Source organism: Toxotes jaculatrix, chromosome 6 (genome assembly GCF_017976425.1).
Source record: "Toxotes jaculatrix isolate fToxJac2 chromosome 6, fToxJac2.pri, whole genome shotgun sequence".
NCBI classification, from domain to species: domain Eukaryota; kingdom Metazoa; phylum Chordata; class Actinopteri; family Toxotidae; genus Toxotes; species Toxotes jaculatrix.
In genome coordinates this window covers 3,010,429-3,035,312 of record NC_054399.1, presented here as the reverse complement: position 1 = coordinate 3,035,312, position 24,884 = coordinate 3,010,429, and the positions used below count along the sequence as shown (strand labels likewise).

At 41.4% G+C, this 24,884-nt stretch overlaps 2 protein-coding genes and 1 long non-coding RNA gene across 5 annotated transcripts; 1 reads left to right on the top strand and 2 right to left on the bottom strand.

Annotated features, from left to right (window-relative positions):
- Positions 1 to 313: 313 nt before the first annotated feature.
- Positions 314 to 4,416, bottom strand: cltrn (collectrin, amino acid transport regulator). Its single transcript, XM_041040574.1, has 6 exons — positions 4,171 to 4,416; positions 3,682 to 3,740; positions 3,355 to 3,440; positions 3,027 to 3,143; positions 1,618 to 1,812; positions 314 to 1,532 (listed from the first exon to the last, which is right to left on the bottom strand). The coding sequence occupies exons 1-6, from the start codon at positions 4,235 to 4,237 to the stop codon at positions 1,400 to 1,402; spliced, it is 657 nt and encodes a 218-aa protein (XP_040896508.1). The 5' UTR covers positions 4,238 to 4,416; the 3' UTR covers positions 314 to 1,399.
- Positions 4,417 to 6,845: 2,429 nt separating this feature from the next.
- Positions 6,846 to 24,580, top strand: reps2 (RALBP1 associated Eps domain containing 2). Of its 3 annotated transcripts, none has more exons than XM_041040832.1 (19): positions 6,846 to 7,233; positions 11,168 to 11,291; positions 11,792 to 11,967; positions 13,099 to 13,204; positions 13,630 to 13,736; positions 13,833 to 13,974; positions 14,108 to 14,171; positions 15,282 to 15,450; positions 15,560 to 15,613; positions 15,860 to 15,938; positions 16,400 to 16,474; positions 16,864 to 16,912; positions 17,020 to 17,156; positions 17,492 to 17,553; positions 17,712 to 17,801; positions 20,805 to 20,891; positions 20,990 to 21,123; positions 21,640 to 21,745; positions 23,190 to 24,580. In XM_041040832.1, the coding sequence occupies exons 1-19, from the start codon at positions 7,054 to 7,056 to the stop codon at positions 23,256 to 23,258; spliced, it is 2,010 nt and encodes a 669-aa protein (XP_040896766.1). In that variant the 5' UTR covers positions 6,846 to 7,053; the 3' UTR covers positions 23,259 to 24,580. The 3 variants fall into 3 exon arrangements, with proteins under 3 accessions (XP_040896766.1, XP_040896767.1, XP_040896765.1); XM_041040831.1 differs by having other exon boundaries at positions 6,847 to 7,233; positions 13,096 to 13,204; XM_041040833.1 differs by lacking the exon at positions 15,560 to 15,613 and having other exon boundaries at positions 13,096 to 13,204.
- LOC121183665 lies at positions 8,618 to 14,351 on the bottom strand. Its single transcript, XR_005894216.1, has 4 exons — positions 14,077 to 14,351; positions 11,798 to 12,128; positions 11,557 to 11,645; positions 8,618 to 9,891 (listed from the first exon to the last, which is right to left on the bottom strand). It is a non-coding gene; the product is annotated as an uncharacterized LOC121183665 (long non-coding RNA).
- Positions 24,581 to 24,884: the final 304 nt, after the last annotated feature.

Genomic DNA, 24,884 nt, shown 5'->3' with positions numbered 1-24,884 from the left:
CTTGCTGACTGGATGGTGTTCTCTTTCTTAGGAAAACCAGGAACGGCCCCCACCACAAAAATTTTTAGAGTCCCTAATTAGATCTTCTTGTAACAACAAGTTTCTCATTGCATTAGCGGCTCCAAACCAGATCAGATCTCCCACAGGGGGTCTCAAAATATATTTCAGGTGTCAAAAGATATTAAACAAGATAGGAAAGCAGAAAAAAGGCATGTCCCCGCTGCCCCAAACTATGTATATTAGTCAGACTTCCCTCTAATTGTTGCTTTTTTCATATGAATGGGCATGACACATGGGCAATGACAAAGTTTAATGGGATTAGAAGCCAAAAGGATTGTAACACAGGACCAATGCTGAACATATCCCTTTACCCCAAATGGCCTGCTGGAGGCAGCAAAGACAAAAATCACATTTAAAATTTTGAAACTTTTTACTGGCACTGAGCACAGATAGTACACCGTGGGAGCATCCTGACACACCTTCTTTATGAAATTTACCCATAGGTCACCACAACATCAGACTTTCATCTGGACCAATAAAGGGGAATCGTGTTTTCTAAGTTTGTTCAGTGGCTTAAAATGGGGAAAGTTTGAAGTTTTGTCTTTTCCTGCAGCGTGCCAGAGAGGCCTCACATTTTCAAACCACAGGACATGTCAGGGACTTGATTACACAAATCTCTGTGTTCAAAGGATGCTGCACAGTTCTGCCACAGTTCTGTCGCAACATTATGTAAATTGTGTCTAGCAATATTTTTGCCAACCATCGTGATAATGAGCTTGAACACTGCTTCAAAAACTGCAGCTAAGCCCATCACTGACTTTAGCAGGGATTTCACTGTCACTCTGTAGTCTGGAAAAAGAAAGAGGATGATGGCAAACGAATAGACAGCAAAAGGCTCTGCTCACCGCAGACATCTCCTCTGGGCTCTCATTTGATTTGATGACATCAAAATCAATCACATTTTTGACAAAATGCAGATTAACTAGCCATTTGTTGTTTTAAATGGCTTACATTTTTTCCCCATAAATGCCTAAAATGGGACCAGCTTTGTTACCTATTTCCATTTCTTTCTGTTTGCCAAAAAATAAATAAATGTGAATTTACGGTACAGTAATTGGTTAGTATAGAATGGTCAAAGTCAATTGTCAAAGCACAGTACTATATACATTCATTTGGAAAATGAAAGTACTGGGGGGTTTTTTTTCATAACAATGGAAATACAAAGCAAAACAAACAAAATCATAAAAATGTATAAATCATTATAATGAAAAACTTCAACTACAATCACGAACAACTTCAAAATGATCAGATTTTACTGTGCAACAATAATCCACCTGGAGCAGCTTCATAACTTTTTCCCATCTCATTGCTTACATGGAAGAGTTTTTATACAAGTGTTTTACATCTGTGTGAATCGCTCGTCATCTGAGAAGGACATGTTGTAAACACCCTCACTTGCAGCACCATTTTCTACCGTTTTCACCCGCGTCTCTTCTTCAACTTCCTCGTTGTCTGTTTTCTCAGCCTTTTTGCTGCAATTAGAAGCCAGAAACACGACGGATCAATAATCACATTTACAAAACGATAAACATAATGCATCTAAAGTCATCAGCTTACCGTTTCTTTTGGACCAGAGAGGACACAAGCAGAAAGATGATGCCGGCACCCACAACTCCCATTACCACCCCAAACACAATCAGCCATGGAGGGGTGTCAGGGTTGACCGGTGCTGCCAGGGTGGGAGGGATGCCGATAAACTCCAGGGTTTTATCAGTTAGCAGGAAGGCACTGTTGATCCGATTCCTGGACTTTCTAATGAGCATATGTAAAGTTTAATCACTTTATGATTTACCTTCAGAAAGTACGGTGTTTGATGCGACTTGCTGTTATATTAGCATTTGGGGTTTCACTTCTTCTGCAGTTGTATTCCCGGCACAGTCTACCACGCTGTGATTTAGCTGTGCTATGAATACTGGAGACTATTTTCAGACCAACATGAGTCTGTCACAAGTGAGATTTTGCTGATGAGGGCCACAGGTCTGAGTCTCAGCTACATAATGAGTTGTTTGCCATACCAAGAGCTGCAGTAAGAAGTGTTTGACCAGATAAGACTCCAATATGGCTGAACTCTTTCACTTTAGGTTGCTGAAGTAACTTGCTGTAACTCTGCTGTAAGCTTACGGCAGCTAATATGCGCTAAAATTAGCAAAACAACCCATTTACATACATTAACATTGACATTTCAGCAGAAAAACACACTCACGTTATCACATTAGCATAATCACTCATTCCTCTTCATAAAAACTTCAAGTTGAACCGATAACAAAAACAACACATTCGTGCTTGGGTCCATATGTTGTGCTGTACTTGCTCTGGGGTGAGCTAACGGTGGCTAATTTTAGCTAATATCAGCAGAATAGCACGTTCCTTTTTCATAAAAATGAAAAGTTAAATTTAAAAAAAAAAATTTTTAAAGCACCCTTTCCTAGTTTTGCTGCTACAATTGAACTTTGCATGGTTTGAGCGTATGTGACTAATTTTAATTAATGTCAGTAAAATCACATTTACATCTTCATAAAAAAGTAGAAAAGTTGAGTCCACCACCAAAACAAGCAGTCTCTGCTTAGTTCATTAAATCCTGGAGTTTTGCTGCTAATCCTAATGCACTTGCACGACCCTTAGTTTTTATGGTTTTCTAATGTTACTTCAGATAGGCGCTGGTGTGTAACCGCCTGAGCTAATTGTGCCACAAGTCACTTAATTATTCAGCAAAACCGAATCACTGCCTGCTCAACAAATCACATCTGTGTTAGAGAGAGATTATGGTTCAGTCATCATTCTGTCACTGCGATTTCTACAATCAATGAGGGGAAAAAAAAAAGACAACTATATAATCAGTGAAGACTTATGCACTTGTAAATTAGTTGAATATGATCTGACCTCCCTGGAGAGGGGCCGAGAAAAAAAACAAAATTTTCCAAACAGGGATTTTAAAAAGAAGAACTACAGTGTCTGTGTATCGTTACCTGACGGCCTCCTCCACACTTTCTTTATCAACAAGGCGTGAAGTGTTCAGCGGTGACGTCACCACAAACCAGAAGGACACTCTGGGAGTCTCATCACACACTATGATGTTTGACACTCTGGTGAAGTTCCACAGGACAATAAAGACCACGTCAGTGTCCTAACATGTTCATAAACCATGAGTCACTGATTTCATTATGGTGAAAAGGGATTATACTGTATTATATTAGGGTTTTATAGCCTCTGAGCTTATTTCATAAACACACAAAAGTACTAATTCTATTCTTTTATTGATTTTCAAATCAAACAGCAAAAGAGAAGTTTTCTTACTCAAATTCCTGCCCTTCGATGTAATTCCTCATGGCAAAAGCCAGAGTTGCTCGGAAAAGGAACATTTCATTTTCATTCCAGACATACTGCAACAAGGGATCATGCACTGTTTTCAGTAAACACCTTAAAAGTTAATTGATCACCAGATGGACCTTGTCCTTACAGCGAGTCATCACACGCACTTTCAGTGAATTCTGGACAATATTTAGCATATTACTTTTTACATGGCTAATTTGTTCAAGTAGCATTTAATCAGGTATCAGATGTTTCTGATCTGATGCTTTGATCATTCTGTGCAGGCATATTAATATTTAAACATGTACGTACAGCTTGATCTCCCAGAGCAGTTCTGATGCTAAGTCGAACTTTGTAGCCGTCCGTAGCATCTATGAAGATAAAACATATTTAAATATCCTCTGCATCCTGTGAATTTATGCCCTAGGTTTAAAAAAAAACTTAGCATCATCTAACATCACTTCATTTAAATTTCACCAGTTATTTCCTCATAGGGTTTTAAAAAGTCTGTCATATGGTATGTGTTTTAGTGTAATGGCTGATGTCTAATGAAAGCCATTGTTAGGTAAACATCTGAGTTATGTGTCTAATCCGTCTTTGTTCCAGTTGAGACATTAGAAGCTGCATTCCACGTTAAGAGGCAACAAGGAAATAAAGCTAGACTGATGGTTTTACAATCACAATGCCTGTGTTTCATGACAGTCTATTAAAAGAAATATATGAGATAAACCTTGAGCACACACAGTATTATACGAGAACATGAGAAAAAACACGAGAGCGTCTCCCTCTGTGATCACTTACCTGGTGTACAGACCTTTTCTGCCAAAGCAGACGACAAACAGAGCAGGAAAAAGATCTTTTCCAACATCTCCCCCGATAACAAGAGGCAAAATAATAAAATGCTGCACGTGAAATGCCCAGTGTTGAATGATTTGAGGAGGTCAGCCGAGGAACTTCATTGGATAATGTCTGGGCTTAATGGTTAAGCCAGGACACACCTGAACTAACCTGTGTTCTTTTTAAAAAAAAATGGCTGCTCCCTCTCACCTCATAGCATGGAAACTGTGAAGTGGGCACTGCAGCGAAAGTGCTGCTGTTTGTTCAAGCTTCCAAGGAGCCAGATAGGTTTGCTAATGTGAGAGAGGCAGACCTGATGGAGAAAAACACCACGGCTCAGTCTGCGACTGTTTACTCAGCACAGTACAGTGTGTGACCCGGTCATGCAGTGTGCCAGGCACTTCTATATTAAGCAGCAACATTTTTCCCTTTTCTGTGGCATGACAACAGAAAAACACTGGAAAGCAGTACAGTATCTGACTGTATCCGCTCACTGGTTAAGATAAGCACAGTATAATTACATTCCTTGAAGGGCAAAAACCTGATTTGGCATACTGGTCGATTCTAGTGAGGTCATTATGTTCACTGTGTGAACAGCTCTTTGCTTTTAAAAACTTTTCCCAGCCCTCACCAGCAAAAGTTCACCAGGCAAAGGTGAGAAAACCTTTAACAGACTACAGCAGATCCCACAGAAAATCCTGTAAAAGTTCTTTTCCCAGATGAGACATATATCCAAGGTTAATCATCCATTCTGCTCTGACAGCAAAGCTTGCAATTTGGTTTTTGTTCAACCATGAGGGACGCCTGACACAGCCATTTATGAGAAACTAAGTTGACACAGGGCACTCAAGGCAAAGTCTCTTCATCATGATAGCTCACTGTATCTACCATTTAAAATCCACACCATAATTCAGCGCATTAAACTGCGCTCATGGCCCACAATAAATGATCCTTTGCTCCCATAAAATGTCAGAAGTGTTTTTCTATAAAACAGACCCACCCATGCTGAAACAACATGAAAACATCTCACTGAGGTTTACAATACAATTGAACCACTCCCCTTCAGAGCCTTGCCAGAGTCTTTACTCCTCTCTACAGACCATAAGTCTGTTTGTTTGGGAAAACATGATAGTAATTCTGACATTCTCCAAGAATTATGGGGGTATTCATAATGTGAAGAGAAAAATCCTGATAAACAAAGATCAAACACAGAAACGTTAGGTGTCTTTCAGTCATTCCCTTTGCCTGGTTCATTCTCTGCAAAAGGCTGATTTAGAAAAATTGCTTTCAGTGTAATACCACTGACTGCAGGTATTTCTGTTGAACAGATGATGGCAGTAGAGGTCCTATGGGTGCACAAGAACTTGGACATGACAGTCCTTTTTTTTGTCCCACAGCAGTTAAAGGCAGGACAATATAACCATTCATCCTGCAGAAAAACAAAAAACTGGGCCACAATAATTAAACTGATCAAAACATGAGCAACAAAATGTAGAAACATGGCAGGACATGCATCCAAAAGCAAAACTACTAAATTGCAATTTAAAGACAATAACAACATAATAGCCTGAACTCTCATCCGGAATTAAAGCAGCTCTTTAGATTTCATGAACCTCACTGATTTAAATGTTCTTATGTGTCTGTGGAAAGAGTTATCATTGGGTTAATTGGGCTCAGGCCTAATTTGCTTGCCATGGGAGGTCTAATAAAGGACGAGTTGCATTATGGGAAATGTAGGATCCAGTGCTTTGGAGCTCAAGCCATACAAAGGCCACTACAGTTTCAATTTTACCACTTTACGTTTCTTTCAAGGTTCCCAACTTGATGAAAATGCAATATTAAACCACTTTAATACCAATTTAAAATTGAATAATGGCACCAAAGGTCTAACATTAACATTAACTCGGTGTCTGACAATATATTTTTTTGGAAAAAATTAAACAAAAATTTAAACAGTTGTGCAACTTTTCTCTTTTTCTTCCTCCAAATTGTAAATTTTTATAATTTAATAATTTAAAAGTGCTTAGAGTGCATGAGAGAGCCAGGAGGAGTACAGCTGGTGGAGCATGCTATTGCCTGAGAGCTGAGGCTACAAGTCACAGTTATGGGATAATAATAGCTAAAACCTACTGTAACAGTAGCAGAGAGAAGAGCCATAACATCTGCAGACTGTCTGAGTAATGTCTGTTATACAGTAGCATTGAAAGTTAAAGTTAAATATTAGCCACTATAAATATGTAGCAGCAAAACCGGCTGAGCTCTGCCTGGTCTTCTGACTCGTTTCAGTGTTGCATGTTCAGTTAAAGTGTCCTGTTGTTATAATTAAGATGTTATGGTGAAAACACATTTAATTTACTTTCAGTAGGCTACTGACAACCAGGGAGGAGAGCAGTGCTCAGGAGGGCCCCAAAGATCATTCACAGATTTGAATTGATTCATCTTTTAATCTATTTAAACAGTGCACAGCTGCACTGTGATGAAACATGCGGTAAAACTGCACAATGACCAGTCAGAGAGTGATCTCAAGATTCAAGTTAGCGTTTTATTATAGGGTGGGAAACATAAAGCAGACAATGCCCCCTTCTTCCTGTGCTCTACCGCCCCCACAAGACGCAGGCCGGTACTGCTACAACCAGCCATAATGGGCAGTAGGAGTGGATGAGCCTGAGCCGAGCAGGCAGTCTGTCTTCACAGGGATCGCTCTTGTCGGAGGTGATACCGTCCTCCGTCCTCCGCTTGCCAAACCCCCACTTCCGACCTGAAACCGGAGCCGGTGTCCGGAGCAGGATGTATCGATCTGTTTGGTTGTAGTGCTCTCAGCGGATCCTCCATGCGTCAGCCCCGGGAATGGATCAGGAATCCGGTGTGGCGTCTGCAGGGAGTTTCATCTCCCTGAATGAACATGAGCAGAGATATTACTCAGGTCTCCACAGTCTGTGTCAGGCTGACACTTCAGGAAAACTGTCGTCCAGCAAAGTGGCGGAGCTGTTCAAGGCGTCTCAGCTACCTCCCGAATCCCTGCATAAAGTGAGTGCTGCCTTTATTGCACATCTGCGCCTGCTTGGTCATCACATGTTATCCAGTGTGAAGGGCTGAGAGCTGCGGCTGCTGCTCCCCAGACCAGGGGGGGACCAGCAGGAGACACTGAGCCGGGTCTAAATGATCAGGCTGTGGCCTCAATCATATGATCAGGAGGCTTGGTGTTTTCTTTGTGGAGTGTCTTTCTGACTGTGTGTGTGTGTGTGTGTGTGTGTGTGTGTGTGTGTGTGTGTGTGTGTGTGTGTGTGTGTGTGAGAGAGAGAAGGGTTTCACACACCTCCTTTCTTACACCCCTCTGTCACACAGGAAGGCAGCTCCTTTCCTTTACTGCATTTGCTGAGCATGTGTCTGTGGCTCTCCTCTCCTCCTGTATACTATACACAGTTTCTCTGGGATGCTGATACACATATATATGAATTTATATTTAAATTTTTAGGTGTAAGGTTAGGCTTAGTTATGAGAGTCAGTGGAGCTGTCCTTTCAGTGTCCAAACTAGTGTAGGAAGTGTGTAGGGTATTGCTTTCTGGGAATATTCATTTGTCTGTTCAAATAATTAACAATAAGCTTGTTTTGGTTTTAAATGTTGTAATCAACACTTTGAGGAACACCAACACACCAACGCCAGTAAGAGTTAGGTTTGCAAAATCTTCTCTCTGTAAAGGACTTCATCAGTGGCTTTGTTTTTTTAGCCCATTTACTATAAATCACATTTAACACAACTTTACATCGCAGCTAATCATTATTTTTAATTATTATTTTTTTTTAGCAATTTCCCATTTGTTTCTGGATTGATTGATTCATTGTTTAGTCTCTGAATCTGCGTGAATTCAAACATCTCTAGGTCTTTTCATGTTATTTGTTTTTAAAGGATGATATCAGACTTGCTTTGCAGTAACCATATTCCTGACTGTGACTGTTTTCCATTGGCTGGAACACAGAATCACCAAGTCAGAGTCATTTTTGCTGATGCATCACAGGAATATAAACATATTTTTCCAGCTCAGATGAGCACGGCAGGTTACCGCCTCCGTTCACGCTACTCTCTGTCCCAAGGGGTTGGCTCCCGGCGATCGCAGCCTATTGTGTGTCTGTGTGGGTGTCAGGAAGTTTGGCATGGAGCTCCGCTTCCTTCCTGTCCGGCCTGGATCGCTGCCACCACACAGGGTTGATTGACACACAGCCTTCTGAGCTGTGCTTGGCCCTGCTGCAGGATGCCTGCGGGATCACTCTTGGACTCAGAGCTGATTTCTGGGTCATTATGTCGCACAGTGTCAGAGAATTATAAACGGCGAATTTCCTCCAGGATACATGATGACACAGGAGTCGTGTTAGGATTTGACTTGACTTGGTTTTACTGTAAATACACTCTCTGCTATTTGTCAAAACAAAGGGGATTTTCCATCATGGAGAGTATGTGGAGGTGTGTTTGCTGAATCATCGTATACCTAAACTCACCAGATTTACAAAGGAAGTGTCTTTATGTGGAACCTGTGTTTATAGCAGATAGCTAGTAAAAGCATGATGCTACTTCCTGCTGAGCTGCTGTTGCTTTCTGTGAAGCCAGCAGTCATTCAGATAAAGACTCTGCTTCCCATTACCTTACTCTAAAATAAAATCTATTGTTATGCTCCTTACGTGGACTTAGAGTACAGACTGTGGATCACGCTGTTACTGACTGACATTATTTTCACTGCCAAGGAAGTAAATATTTGCCATAATGTTTTATCACATGAACACGATTACAGGCACAGCAGCCATTCTCACAGCACAGTGTGACACAGGGTGTTGAGTTGGAAGATTTCCCCCTGATGCAGACCGACTCCCTACATGGAACTTTTAGAATTACCTGTAAATAAATGTCTGTGCCTGAGTTTGCTGTCAGGTTGCAGAGGTGTGGTATGGTATGTGTTTGTGCGCAGTGGCACGTTCAGGTACATTCAACCAGACAGGTTCTGCAGCCACGTCTGTCAACACATCACTACTGTGCACCTGAGTACTTCTTCCACCACTGAGGTCCTTTACTTAGACAAACGTGATTGTAAGAATACTCCATTACCTGCAAATTAAAGTCATGCATTCTGGAAATTTTTTTGCAGCTCAAGTAAAGTGTTAGTACCTTAAACAGTATTTAAGTACAGGACTTATTGCATATAGTGAATGTTTTTTTTTTTCAGCAGTGACTCTGAATACATACAAAATATATGCTATCACATGTCAGCTATATCATGGTGCAATCAGAGTGATTTGTTATTTTACAGAACTGAATGACAGAGTAGTTTGTAGTACACAGGAAATGCGTGTAAGTGCTCATGTATCTCTGATATTCATCATGCCAACATGTCTTATTTTCAAACTTGATTTCCTCAGTCACATTGTTAACAGGCACATGATTAATTAATATCCGGTAGGCCCCACCAAACCAACGATGATATTATGTGCGCTGAAATGTTTCTGGCATTCTTCCATCTGCCTTGAATAACTTTCCCCCTCAGGCCACAGATCTGACCGGTCAGTCTGGTTCCTGAAGGCTGTTACTGGTGTCTCTGAAATAATCTCATCATCAGTCCTCCTCCGCCGACCTCAGGCACACTCGCCAACACGACAGACCGGACCTGAGTTGTTTTGGATCCCGTGTCTCTGTGAAAGCTGTTGAATGAGAACAGTGCAGGTCAAGCAGGAATAATGTCTCATGAGGCGATATGAGCCGCAGGCACTCCACACGCCCCTCAGCCTCATTAGACAGTGGGTATTAGCAGCACCCCAGTCATTCATATTTCATTCAAGACATAGCAAATGTGCTCTTACTCCTCTGTGACAGAAGAACTCACTTACAATTTGTGTGGTTATGAAAAAAACTTGTTAGTGTTAAGATAACTAGTGTTAATCCATTGTTGCCACAAGAAGATGGATGGTCTGGCATTCAGCAGTCATGGCGAAACGAAACAACAATCCAGAAAACCTCATTGTGTTGTTGAAGTTTCATGAAAACATAAAACGAGTCCTGTTGTGAAACCATGGGATGTCATTTTTGTAGGGATTAAACATATAAGAAGAAGAGTTAGGCTAGCTCTTCCCCTCTGTTTCCAGTCTTTGTGCTAAGCTAAGCTAACTGGCCGCTGGCTGCTTATTTTCCAGTATGTTGAACTGTTTCCTTTTTTCTTTCATTGTTTTACCCAATGATCAGGCCTTGTCTTACAGGGCCAACGTTTTAATCTAGTTTTAATACCTGTCATTTTTCATTTTATATTATGCCTACATAATCCCAGTGTAGAAATACTGTTGTTATCTGGGACTGTGGGAAAAATGGGTTAAGGGGAACATGTGTTTGTATGTGGTATACCAGATGCCATTAATACATCCCTGACAGGATTATCATTATTAAGGTCCCTTTGTTTCAGTGCTGTATTTAAAAGCCTCGTGCACTTTCAGTTACAGAAGAGCTTGTGTTCACAACATCACATTTCTAAACTCAGTTTTATACAGTTTTACTTTTCAAGAATCTCTCACTGAATTTTCTTTCATTTATATTTTGGAGAATTTTTTCTCTATTGACCCACATAATCCTAATCTTCTTTGCTTCCCCAAAGCAGTCATTGTACCTCTAATCAAAAGAGTACTGGATAAACAGATCCCACTGTGCAGCTTATCCCGTACATTCTGTTTCTTCTGCCTTTATTCAGTTAGTAGAGTCTGTAATTTTGTACCACGCATTATCTTGATCAGGGTGTAAAATAATCACATGTTTAAGCTAACTCTGGTCCTGGCTAGATTATGTTTCTGTAAAGAGGAAAGCACTGCACTGCTGGCTGCATAAAGATGAGATGTATCAGAATAACATGTTGTTGAATCTGTCCATAGTTGTCCTCAAATTTAAAATGATTCTAAACTTTCTGTTGATGTTGTTGTTTTTTGTTTTTTTCAGGTGACCGAGGTGTGTGGAGCAAAGCGGCTGGGTTACTTTGGTACACCTCAGTTCTACGTGGCCCTGAAGCTGCTCGCCGCCGCCCAGTCTGGTCTGCCCGTTCGCCTGGAGAGTGTAACGGCCAGTAAGTCTGCTGCTCCGAGTGGAGGCGTCTTACGAGAGCAAAAGGGGATCAGGAGATTATCTTAACATGGCAGGATTTGGTCTAATCTGGATGAAAGGGGAGTCGCGTGGAAAGGGCTAAGTGGGTTTGTCCTCATTACAAGAACGCAAAATCAGTCACACCCCGGCCAAAGAGAAAATGTGTTTTTCAACACGAGAGCTTGATGGATTGTATTAGGAAGAGTATGAGATTTTCAAATTCACCATGGTGTGTATTAGTAACTCACCTCGGCAGAGTAACACACTGAGGCGCTCAGCCTGATTAATTCCCTCAGGATAATTCTAGTTGTATCAGAAGTCATTATACAAGCGGCAGCTGATGAGACAAAACAAAAAAATCCTCTTTATATGCATTAAACTCTTTTTGAGGTTATTTCCAATGAAAAGAACAAAGAAAAAAAATCTATCTGTTATGGTAAATATTAAAAAAATATAATAAATTATTTTATGTCATGGCTATAGATCTACCTCTGCCCAGATTTGTTGGGCTGAAGAATGAACCAGAGATGCGATACTCAACCATCCCTCCCAGCGTAGAAGCTCCAGGGGCTCAGTGTGGGACTGCATCTGGTTCTGTCTCCTGGACTCCAGCTGACAGGAGCACCTTCAGACACCTGGAGACCAGTGTAGAGAAGAAGGTAAGCATGGGACGACCCTTCTGGTGATCCAAGATATGATGTGTTGAGTGCTGTCAGTGCAACTATGGATCACTGTCAAGATCCAGTCACTGGGTGCCAAGATGAGGAAACGTGTAGAGCTGACCATGAATGGCTGCACTGAGCAAAGACATTCCTGTCCGCTGTAATCATCAGAGCAGAAAGGCCTTGTTGATTAGAGATTAGAGAAGTATGACAAGTCAGACCAGCCACGAGTACGCAAACATTCATTCGCAGAAGAGCTTCACAGAACGCAAACCGAGTGAACGTGATGTGGACGCCATCTCAAGCTTTACTGCATCAGCAAAGAACAAGAAGCTAGAGCGTGAACACGATCACCAGAACTGGATGAAGACTTTTCTGACCACATATTGCTACTGGCAGCACGGCCAGTACCTTATTAATGCCAGTCTACATATCATTTCTTTACTACATTGTCAGTGTGGCACCCTGGTAACCAAGGGGTTAATGCACTGATCATAAACAATACTGTGCTTGGATCGAACTCCTGATGGCATTCCCCATCTCTCTCTCCGTTGTTTTCTGTCATCTATCTGTTGTTGTCTCTCTTATAAATTTATAAAATATGCCTCCCCAAAACAAAAAACATTGTCAGTGTTTACTAACTATATCTTAGTAACATAAAAACATAACCACCTCAGTACTGAAACATGAAGGAATCCTGGCAACCTAGTCTTTAAGATGCAAACCACAGAACCACAACGTCCCTGGTGTGATCCCCACCAGAGATCTTGGTTGCATATCATCCCCCTCTCTCGTTCACCCTCTCTTTTGGTGTTGTCATCTATACTGTCAGCTACTGAATAAGCACGAACATGCCATCGTTCAGTGGAGGTGTAACAACAGACTGAAATAATGAACCGTTCCAAGTTTCACTTTGCTAACAGAACCGTAGTAATCCCGCAGCCTGCCCGGTTTTCAAATCAGATATTTCCAGATGAATGCACTGTGACGTTTAGGAATTATTGTCTCAGGATTTTTACTGAAACATAACTGTGCCTCCATGTTTAGAGCACATTTTGACATGAGATGGAACAGGCTGCTCTAATGACAAATGAAATAACAGATATTCTGTCCCTGTTTTGAAAGGAGACTTGGTCCCCACCTCGATCGCCCTGCACTTCACCGCCCCGCTCTCCGCTGACCTACCGGAGCTACCCGTACACCAAGCAGAGAAACGGAGCAGACTCACAGATGAGTAAGCTCCAGTCTTGCATTAGCCCTAAGAACAGCATGTATACTTCTTTATATTTGGTGTATTTATTTGTATATGGATGTTTATTTATTTAAATTTCTCTTTTTATTTCAGTTTCCAAGTAGAAGCAACTTAGTTGACTGAAATTTCAAGAAGTAAACGTCTTACAGTGGTCATGTATTATGAATTAGAAATGAATTGAAAGGAAAAAGATGAGGTTTTACTGCATCTCTGACACCTGTTCATTCCTCCTAACGGGGCAGCTCTGATTTCTATCCTCTCACTTTGCTCTCTGCTGGTCCTTTGATCTGTAAATCTCTCATTCTCTCAGATCACATTTTTGAGGGGTGTAATCAGTAGGAAATCATTGCACGGCAGTCTCAGGTTTCTCCTCCATCAGAGCTGTGTTTTTCTCTCCTGTCCTTCAGCCTACGAAAGCAAACAGTCCTCACGGCCGGGCGCTCAGCTGGAGCAGCACTCCTCGCCCAATAACTACGGGACCAAACCCACTGTGGAGCATCCTGCTATGGCTCGGGTACGGACAGATTTTTGTTTTTACATCTTATCATCATGTAAATTTTCTTTTAAATCTATGTTATGTGTTACTACTTATATCTGTGCATCTTCCCAGGCTTCTTCAGCAGAGAGGCTGGCCCAGCAGGGTGCAGTGGACTATTCTGACGATGACCCCTGGAGGATCACAGAGGAACAGCTGGAGTATTATACAAATCAGTTCAAGAGCCTGCAGCCTGACTTGGGGGCTCTCATCCTGGGTACAGAACCCTCCCACACCCTCCACCTCCCACCCCTGCTACACCTGTTTCACTGAAAAATTAAATTATGTAAGAAAAAAATAATCACTTCGCATATTTTACCTCTGTGTTGCTCTTTGCTTTTTTTTTCCAGGAGCTGTTGCAAAAAACTTCTTCACAAAATCCAAGCTCCCAATACCAGAGCTCTCCCACATTTGGTAAGTGCTGACTCATGGTGTTGTCTGTCCTTGTCCTGCTCAGGGGTCAGTTCGGTGTTTATCTCAGCATGCCTACGAAGTCACACACAGGCCTCGTTTCTGAAAATGCAGACCAATACCGTCTTATCATCCTCGAAACAAAAACAGATTCAAAAGGATATTCTCAACAATTTTATCATCTATTTCAACACAGGGGTTGGCTGTATAAACACACTGTGTTCCCATTTTTCTCTTATCTTCTAAAATACAGCTAGCCTGAGCTGGTCCAAAGATAACAAAATCCACCGACCACCACAGTGTCTCATTTTAACTCTCCAGTTTTTGTATAAAGATATGACTTGTTAGTTAATGAGCTTCAGAGGTGCTGATAGGTGGATTGTGTTTGGACAGAGCCAGGCCAGCTGTTGGTTCCTGTCAGCGGCTAGTTAGCTTAGCTCTTTGCAAAGCCTGGAAACAAAGGGGAAACAGCTAGCGCTCAGTCTCTGTCAAGGTGACAAGCTGAGCTAACTGGCTGCTGTGGTTAGCTTAGTTTAGTACATATGTCAAATGTCTTTATTTATATGTGACTATGTCATGATTTAGCTTTTGTTATTAATAAATATTAGTTAGTGACATATGCTAACACAGTATCTGTTTAGGCAAAGTTGGTTCTTAGTTTTTTGGGGGTTTTTTTCCATTTTAATCCATTTTTTATCTTTTATTTTAAAAGTCTGCAAGTCAAATAATTTCCTTGTAATTTCCCGTAAAGTTTCCCAGAAAGAATAACGCATTTTAGCCCACATTATAAGTAAAGACTGTGTTCAGTTTGTGAAATTCAAATACATTTACTAGTAATTATTCGAATACGTGCTTTCTTAACTTAGCTTGATCAGTTTTTTCTTTTAAGCAAATTTCTATTTTTCCTACATATTAGTGTCAAATTACATTGTTCTTTTATGAAAACTTTTAAAGTAATTAGGAAATTATACGGAAATTACAGACCCCCGAAAAACAAATTGTTACCAAAATAGTTTCTTACCTGCTAGCCTAAATGTAATAATCAGGATTATTATCACAGCTCCACTCTCAGGTTTTCCAGATGTTCTTCATCTTTTCAACTAATTTTTTAAGGGAGTTGAGTGATGTGGATAGAGATGGAGCTCTCACTTTCTCTGAGTTCTGCACAGCCTTTCACTTGATTGTGGCACGCAAGAATGGTTACCCTCTCCCAGAGAGCCTTCCTCCAACCCTGCGGCCAGGGTTCATGCAGCAGGAAGAGGATATACCGGATACTCCTGAAGTGAGTCAGACGCAGGCAAAAATCTGTGATCTCAAACATGTCTTTTCTTTGCTTAAGTAGTTTTCTGGTTATTTTTTTATGTAAAAACACAAACTATACTATTTTACAGAGTGCAGAGCCTCTTATTGTCTTTGAGGATGCTGAACCAAGGCCCGGTCAGATGGTAAACCCAGCCCTCAGATACTCTGCCAGTTTTTAAAAATGTGGAGTTCCCCTATGTTGCCTGTAGGGGGCACTAATAAGCTGAAAATGAGGCTGCTCCGACTTAGTCCAAGTGCAGTCTCACCATGTTCAGTTTAAAGCTTGTACTTCCTAAAATGTACAACACACTTTACATTATTTCAGGCAGTGATGCTGTATTGTTCTAAATGATGTAGGAGATTAATTATTTTCTCTCTGTTGTTTTCAGGATCGAAGCATTATAGACAGGATCCAACCAAGTTTGGAAGCAACAAAACAAGACGTGAAAGAAGAGTCTTGTAAACAAGGTAAAATAAGACTTATTTGACTAAATAATCCAAAAAATACTGAAAAGAATTGTGTTCTAAAATCAGATGCAAGGTGCATTCACTTCCTCTGAGTGAATTAACTGATCTGCTAAAGTCACAACAACATCTCCCGGGGACAGTGGCACAAAAGAATCTTTCTGCATTCATTTCCACTTTTGGTTGTTGTTATCGTTTTTTGTTGCTGCTGAAGTGTACAACTTCCTGATAGTGCAGCATGATACAGAGCATTCACACATACTGTATATACAAAACAAAAAAACTATGACTATACCCCTCATCCCACCAAACAATTTCAAAAAAAGAAAATGAACAAGGGAAATTATGTTAAGAGACTGTAAGAATAACATGAAATGAAATCTTGAGAAGTTGGCACATACTGAAGTGATCAACTCTTCGTACAGTGGATTCTGCTGCTAACATCTTTATTATTGTGTCTACAGATGGAAGTTTGAAGAGGGTGACAACATCTCAAGAGAAACAGACTCTACAACTTGGTGCTTTTCCTGAGAGGCCAGGTGATACTAAAACTCCTTTTTACACGAGGAAACTAAACTGAAAACTTTGTTCCTGTGCATAAAAACATAATTTGTCAGTTTTCATATGTGGTCATGTACCACAAATACCCCACTACCTTCAGTATGTTCACTGCGTTTGGAGTCTTTCCTCTTTTGCCTATGTGGTAGAAATGCCTGGTAAATTTACATGTGATTTAGCAAAACTGGAATATTAAAAAAATGCCACGCGACATAAATAACATAGGTAAATATGTGCAGTCCAAATCTAGTTATTTTAACGAAATTGGAGTGGTTCCAAAGGGAAGTAGCTGCTTCTCATTTATAGCAACCCAAAATAGACCAAAAAAGACTGACCTTACCTTGTTCATTTAACGTTTCCTTCCTCATAGAGCCCCCTCAGGACCTGGACCCACAGATGAGGACAAAAACTAGACCGAGGTGAAAATCACACCAGTACAACACAGAAATGTTTTCATTAATGCCCTGAACTCCTGATTAATATAGTTTTTTTTTTTGTTTTCCCGCCCATGCAACCTCATCGGCAGGTCCTACTCCAGCACTTCATTTGAAGATGCAATGAAGAAAGCAGAAGAGCCTCCGACCCCACCACCTCGGCCCCAGAAAACCCACTCCAGAGCTTCCTCACTGGACCTCAATAAGCTGTTCCAGCAGGGCGTTCCAGGTACGACTGACATGTGTGGTCTCTCCCTGTCTCCACTCAGCTCTTCTCACAGTATTAATTTTCTAACACAGACGCTGAGAGCTCAAACTGCCTGGAGCTACGGTGCACTTTGCAGCTGAGCGATTGTGTTTTGTTTGTGACAGTTCTCCTTTCATGAGAGAACAAAAGGGGGAACTGGAGATAGGTGGGTTTGTATTGTTCGGTCTGAAAGCTGACTGCAAGTCAGTTTCTGATTATGAAAATATGGCTGCCATATTTGTGAAATGTGACTCCTGAGAGCAAAGAAATATAGCCTCAGTGGTTTGTAGCTTCATGAAACTTTTTCTGGAATTTAGGGATAAAAAGCGGATGGTTGCTGCCTCCTCCAGCCCTCCCTCCGAGACCATCAACCTCACAGGTAAGCCTTGTTTGACTATGGCAGCAATCCAAGCCAGTGTGCTCTTATATCAAACAAACAAAGCCTTTATTGTTCCTCTGAGCTCCAAATGCACCAATGTCTCATAAATTAATGATAAAAGAAAGCTTTGCTTAATCAGAATCTGTTATGTCTCTCAGGTTTCTCATTTTATGAATGCTTCAGAGAAACCTCCCGCGAATAAAGTGCAGCAGCCAAACTTTGCTGACTTCAGTCGCTTTAGAGAAGAGGTGAGCATAAACTCTAGTTTCCTACTTTGATTTGTCCGGGTGTTTTGCAGATGTTGCAGGCAGCAAAAGTGTCTCTGCAAAAGGAAGAAAAAAAAAAAAATCAGCAGGCAAACTCAAAATTCCACCCCACACTGCAAGTGTTTCCCACTCCCCGATTTTCTGCCTTCCATCTCAGATGTTGCACTATAAATGTGTCACTGAGCTCATGTTTGCCAAATACACGAGCCTCTGTTTCAAGACACAAATGAACTCAAAGGTTATGACAGCAGTGTACATCAAAGTCTGCTCTCCTGTGGGCTGCAAGCGAGCGAATACGTCAGAGGTTTATTTATGTCTACGGTGACAGGTCGTGCATTTAGTCTGGGCGCTTTTCAGCCTCATTGTCTTTGTCCTTCATTTGTCATTCCTGACACTTCTTATTATTTTGTCTGGGTATGTGCTCGTGTCCTGTAGTGTAACGGTGTAAAAGGGTTCAAGGTGTTATGTGACACGACGCACCGCGCAACGGTACAGTGAAAGTTTAATATTGATGCAAGGATACACAGTTAAAACTTAAATGTGTGTGTGTGTGTGTGTGTGTGTGTGTGTGTGTGTGTACAGTACATTACATTATACATTCAGAGAAAGAACTTCCTTATTTTCTTACTGTAACTTCTGTACATTAACATTTCCTCTTCTGCCTGTGGTCAGACTAAACTCGGCAGCATGGATAACTTCCATATTAGGACTTATCCTCACTTTAATGCTCTTCTGAACTTAGATCGTTTTTCTTCAGCCCATTTGCTGGTGGCTTTTGAAACTTTGCTTCCATAGCATGGTTGAGTTTTTTGTAGCTGGTGCACGTTTATTCACAAGAACAGTTCTTCTTTACTAATAATCCATGTCTAATTTAACTAATAATCAGATTAATCTTCACCACTGAGGGAAAAAACACTGATGGTTTCTAATTTTCTTATTATTTTAATTACCGACCTCCGTTTGTTTCTCCCAGTTTCTGTAATCAGTTGTAAGCCCTGCAGGCACAATGAACAAAATGTGTAGACCTAAATATATTATTACTTAGGATCCATTTCCTGCACATGCATGTGAAAATTGTCAGAAGCTTTGTTTTCACACAGCTTTGTGTTTGTTTGAGGCTTTCTGTGCTTTGTGGGATCCACCCCTCTGACTTTCATTTGAGGAATTAGGTGTAGTTTCAAGATTAACGTGCACAGCAGCTTGTTTTTTTGGTTCTGTCCTCAGTGGTGTAATCCAACACATCTCCTCTTAAATACTGTAGAATTACTCACATCCTACGTCTTAGTATCATTTAGTAAGATGGTTAATGTGCTGCTCTTGTTTCTCTAACTCCTCCTCCGTCCTGCCACAGCTGTTTGTGCAGTATCACCATTTCTCTGCCTTCCCACAGGATATTTTACCAAGTCTTAATTAAAACCAAGCAGACTGAACGATCCCGGAGGTGGTCATACCCTGTATGTATATTTTTCACTTAGTAAGACAAACGGAAACTCACAACAGCCCAAACCCCTGAGAGGGACATTTTCTAGATGAGTGAACTATAGGCGTCGTTAAAAATAACTTCCTTAACGTAAAATATGTCGACGTTAAAGGTGAATATTTGATAGCAGCTTTTGCAGGGAAGCCTTTGGAGCAGCTCAGTGTGCAGTTATTCTAACTTCACTTTTCCTGGATTCACTTACCTTCACCTAACTTTGCTTCACTTAATTTCACTACACTTCACTTTTCCAAGCTGTCGGTGAGACTCTGGGCAGGCGGCCAGGGTTGATGCTCATGCAGTCATGACCTAAATGCCACATTTCCAAAGCACAGCAGAGCTAAATACACGTATCTGTCATTCCAACTATCATCTACGCTCACCACGGCCCGCTGTCCGCCAGAGAGTGGAGAGTGTCAGCATCGATCCACTGGACAAGTTAACACATTCAGACCCCGACTTACCTCTCCTCTCTTCCTCTGTTTGCCAGCTCACTCATTAAGCCATTTTATCAACACTGCCCCAGGCTGGTTTAGCATCTATAGCTTTATTTCTCCTGGTTGGTTTAGGGTTTATACTGGTTTGCCCTTTTTTATATCATTTAAATGAGACCAGTCATAAAAATCCTGCCCTCAGAAGGACTGTGTGACATTGACAGTACGTCTTCAGCCCTTACATTTCTGGAGCGAAACAGCCGTGACCTACGGCTGATGTGACCACACAAACAGCTAATGGAGCTCCTGTGGTTTATTGCCTCTGTAGCAGCTACTACGGTAACTTTTAAATGTTTCCATGCTGTGGTGATGTTTCACATTCAATGGCGCAGTGAATCTTAGGGGCCTTTTATTTGTGTCTCCTTGCGAGTCAGTTGCGTTTCTCAGCGAAATGCGTTTTTAAGTTTCATGGGGCACAATTTACAGCAGCAGCATTAGCCTGTAGAAACCATCAGGAAAGCTCAGGCATCCAAAAACTGCCGCCGCAATGGAGACAGCAGCCCTTAGAAATTAATGGATCAAATTCACTAAATCCAACATTAGCAGATGGGAAATGTTGTAGAGCAGAAAACGGACCAAAGGTGCTGCAGAGTAAGGGATGCCTTCAACTTTCAGAATAACTAATCATGCAACAATGCAGCTAAAATGAAGGAATTGACCTTTAGGTGTAGGGCCTGTCTTCACACTCTTGCACTGTTTACCTCTCTGCCGAATGAAAGCAGGTGGTGATACGTTATACATTATGTCTAGAAGAGAATAATAGCTGAAATGCAGCAAGGAGATGCAGTAAACGCAGGTTAATCCATCATGGCTGCCCCAGAGCAGCCGAGGCTGGAAAGCACTGCATCGTGGTCCCTGTAGGGAAGCTGCTGATCTATCTTCAGGCAGACACACTTCATCCTGCCTCTTTAGCATTCCTCTCATATCATTTCACCTTATAATGACATGAAAACTCTCACACTGGTCAAGAGTTCTGGCATAAGTGTCATGCATTTGCTTTTGTCTGTGTTTCAGGAGGAGAGCGGTGTAAAACCTGAAGAACAGGGTCCACGATCTAGATTTGGTCCAAGTACCGAAGACTTGACGAGTTCTTCAAAACAGGTCCGAACCCCTCGCAGAGACGTGGGGGGGCCGTGCTCATTTCATGTGGAAGGTGTCTGTGTCTCTGTTGATTTTTCTTTCCGTTACCTTTCCTCCAGGACATGATTGGCGTTTGCCACAGTCAGGCTCCTCAGAAACCAGTTCGCAGGAAGTACCTCCCAGAGAGCCAGAACCAGGAGACGGCACCTCCACCTGCCACGTCGTATCCTCACCCCAGCAAACCTGCTCAAAAGTAAGTCAGACAAACAAGTTCACTTCTCAGCTAAATCTTAAAGAATCGGAGTTTTATTGAGTAGACAGATTTAATAGCTGTGCTGTAAAAGTACGCACTGTATAGTCACGGTAAGCCCCTGAAACTCATCTAGACAGGAGACAATTCAAAAGACATTAAGCACACCCTAACCCACCATAATGACTCCAGCATATGTGCTTCTGTCTCCTCATTGACCAGACAGCTCACTGAAACTGTCAGTCAGTGCAGTAGATGGTGACCATCAATAACACTGGTGACTGGAAGCTGTGGCTGGTTGAGTGATGTAAAGCTCCAGCGTTTTGCTCTGATCCGTTTTGTATCCGCTGTCTCTGAGCACAGAAAGCCATTTTTTCACAGTCTGTTCGTTTTAACTCATGTTCCATCACTAAATGCTGCTCACACACTTTTCTTTTTTGATAAATAAAGTCTATGATTATTTTATCTTTATAGAAAATGAATTTAAAACAGTGATAAAAGTGCACACAACTCTCTCAGACTGCTGTCCAGACAGAAGAGGGAGATCCAGATGGCGATCCGGAAGAACAAGGAAACCAACGCAGTGCTGACACGCCTCAACAGCGAGCTCCAGCAACAACTCAAGGTCAGCACATCTTCTGTTTTTGAGAGCACAAAGCATTTTGTAAATGTAACCATACCACTGTGGACACAGTGTTTTGCCAAAGCAGTGCGTGTCCATCTGTGTGAACTCTCTGACTCTCCCTGCCCTCTGGCTCCTTCGGGACACTGTGAAATGGGGAAAACCAGCCCTGCAGCTCTTAGAAATCACATCACAAGGGTCCTCAGTACACTACATTTAACCACAGCCATGAGAGCATGGTAGTGTTCGTGTTGAACACATGTTGAATACTGTTTTTGAAAGTTGTTGATTGATTGTCAGAAGTTGAATTGTGCTCAGCCAACAGCAAACTGGTCCAACTTGGTGAAAAGCCCTGAGCTCAACTGTCTGCTCCCCCACCCATCACTCATAGCTGAACTAATGGCACAGACTTGGATGTTTGCATTGGGAATCTGCCTGTGGCACACGCACCCACATTTGGAACACATGCTGCATGCCTGTCATTCTCCTCGTAAATGATCCAGTAGTGAAACCTTCACACTCACAGGCAGCACTTTTATATTGTTTCAATACTAATGAAGATTAAAAAAAATAGAGTGGAGATCTAACAACACACAACCAATTTCTTATCCAAATAGGTAGCAGGGTGTCTAAGCTTTTCATCATGGCGTTCTTCTGCCATTAACACTGTGTAAGCCAGGCTGATATTTATTCACTCTAATTCTGCTAGGTCCTCTAAGCATCTGTGGAATTCTGCAGAGAAAGGCATATGTGTCTTTATATAGACTCAAGCCTTGTTGAAATACCAAACAGTCATTGGCATTCACAACTGTCTTCTTCAAAATAGAGCCCGGGCTGGTCAGGCATCCAACTGGAGCAGGGCGTGCGAGAAAAGAAAGGAGGCTGGATGGAAAGGGAGAAGTCCTCTCTGACTCTTCCTTAAAGTCAAAGTTAAATTTTAAGTAAAGACATGTAAATAAATAAAGACACACAGTGGGGTCCAAAAGTCTGAAACCACCAAAGTCCAGACGAAGATCAGACCAAAGACTGAGTCTGAGACCACGATCCCATTCCTCCCTTTCATGGGAAAGTGGTCTCAGACTTTTGGACTCCACTGTATGTCTTCATTTAAAATTTTACTTTGACTTTAAGGGAAGTTCAGGGAAGAGTTATCCTTTTCCATCCTTCCTGCTTTCATGGGAAAGTGGTCTCAGACACTTTAGTGCCAACGTTGGGACAAACTTCACATTTTTAATCTGGGAATCAGCAGATCTCTGTGTGCTGTTCACTCTGTCCAACACTTTCGCTCTGTGGGATGAAATGAACATTAAAACATTTTGCTTGCAGGGTTTTATTCTTGTCCTAGACCACTGTTACCATGGAAAGCAAAGCCAATAATGTAATTACTGCCTGAGCTGCATGTCTTGTGGAGTGATCAGAGGTCATGTTTTCTTTTGGTTGGCTGCAGGTGGTTCACCGGGAGAGGGTCAGCCTGGAGTCCCAGCTGGACCTCCTGCGGCCCCTGGCCTTGACATGACTGGGCCTCAAGTCTGGTTAGAGTCATGTTACCAGTGCCTCACTGGAGTACGTCAGTGTCTCTATCAAATAACAGTGTTTGAGCCAGCATACAGAAAGTTGCTGTTTTTTGTGATGAATACAAAATAAATGTAAAAGGGCTGAAGATGGAAACAAAGGTGCATCGTAGTTTGTCTGTAAGGATGTGATTAAGTCCCACGTCCAGATGCATTTTTTTTTTATCACTGTCTGATATGCTCATGTAAAATATCCTGTTATTCGTTGTGATGTTCTAACTTATTTTTTCAGTTACTGTTAGTTTCTCCCATAAAATTGACCTTGCTTACAATATATGTAACAGATTTGTACAAAAATATTCCCATGACTCTGATTATGTCCTGTGTTTGTAATAATTGGAACTAAAATACAAAAAAAATTCATTTTGTTTTGTATACACTGAATTGTATTCCATGTGTATCCACATGGTCTAAAGCAAGCGATGGTGCTACAGATTAGTTTATGGATCTGATTATTTTTTGCACTTAAATTTTCCAAAATGCACATCCAAAATCCCGATGAGGTATGAAATGAGTTTGATTTAGCTGCTCACATCCAGCCTGCACACAAAATGTGATTGTCTGTTGACACTGAAGAATGTTGACACTGGATTTGTAGAAAAATATGTACATTTTACTTGAAAATGGGCTCCATCTTTAATTTAAGTGCTGATCTGAACTGCAGAATTTTTTAATCCCCTTATGTTTGTTATGATGTGAAGTTGCATCCTTGCTGCATCCACACTGACATAAGTTTGAAAAAAAAATAATCTCCAAGAACCAAACCAGTGTAAATGGTCAAAAAAGAGATGAGCACAATATCCTTCTAATGTTCTACAAGATAGATTTCAAAACAGTTCCTGTCTGTGTAAGCAGATGTGCTTTGGATTTTATCTATGCAACGATGCGGTGCTGCTCAAGCTTGCTTTAGACCATTTTGTTCCCACACATCTAGATTGCTGAATGATGGTAAATGAATTGGTTGAATTACATGATGGCATGCTTGATACTGCATGTTTGCTAAAATGATGTGAGCATTGGACTGTAAATTAACCTGAAATCATGCACAACTGAGCTCTGAGCTGAAGACAGTAATCAAACTAAACAATAAAGTTGTCTATTTTTTATTGCTTGTTATTATTTTATTGCAGCGGCGGTGTGAGATAAGTCCATCCTTTTTGTCAGGAATTGAAAGAGACATTGTCTTGCCCTTTTACTGGTGTGTAACAATATGAGGGTCGAACTGAGGAACGTGGATGTGGAAACCACCTTAACTTCCTAATAAACTTATGAGAAAATGTCCAAAAACATTTACTTCTTCTTGCTCTTAACTCTCAAAAGATGATGATGTTGAAGTTTGATTGCATCTACAGATATATCAGAAGTCAGCATCATATCGTGCATATGAGAGTAAACGAGATCAAACAGTCTGCAGCTATGACCCCCCAGCCCTCACAAAGCAGCTGGGCTTTCTCCGACACAGACACAACAACCGAGGGTCAAGCCGATCACCAGTGATGGCGGTATTCCCAGACCCTCCGCCACTGCCGTCCAAAAATATCCACTGACACACTTGGCTCCCATTTGGACAC

Excerpts from the sequence above, each read along its gene's own strand:
- cltrn (XM_041040574.1), bottom strand. The coding sequence starts at position 4,237 with ATGTTGGAAAAGATCTTTTTCCTGCTCTGTTTGTCGTCTGCTTTGGCA. Across the intron at positions 3,741-4,170 it reads AGAAAAGGTCTGTACACCAG|ATGCTACGGACGGCTACAAA; the intron begins GTAAGTGATCAC and ends TTATCTTCATAG. Across the intron at positions 1,533-1,617 it reads TCTCTGGTCCAAAAGAAACG|CAAAAAGGCTGAGAAAACAG; the intron begins GTAAGCTGATGA and ends TTCTAATTGCAG.
- reps2 (XM_041040831.1), top strand. The coding sequence starts at position 7,054 with ATGGATCAGGAATCCGGTGTGGCGTCTGCAGGGAGTTTCATCTCCCTG. Across the intron at positions 17,157-17,491 it reads GTTCCAGCAGGGCGTTCCAG|GGATAAAAAGCGGATGGTTG; the intron begins GTACGACTGACA and ends TCTGGAATTTAG. Across the intron at positions 21,124-21,639 it reads CCCAGCAAACCTGCTCAAAA|ACTGCTGTCCAGACAGAAGA; the intron begins GTAAGTCAGACA and ends CAACTCTCTCAG.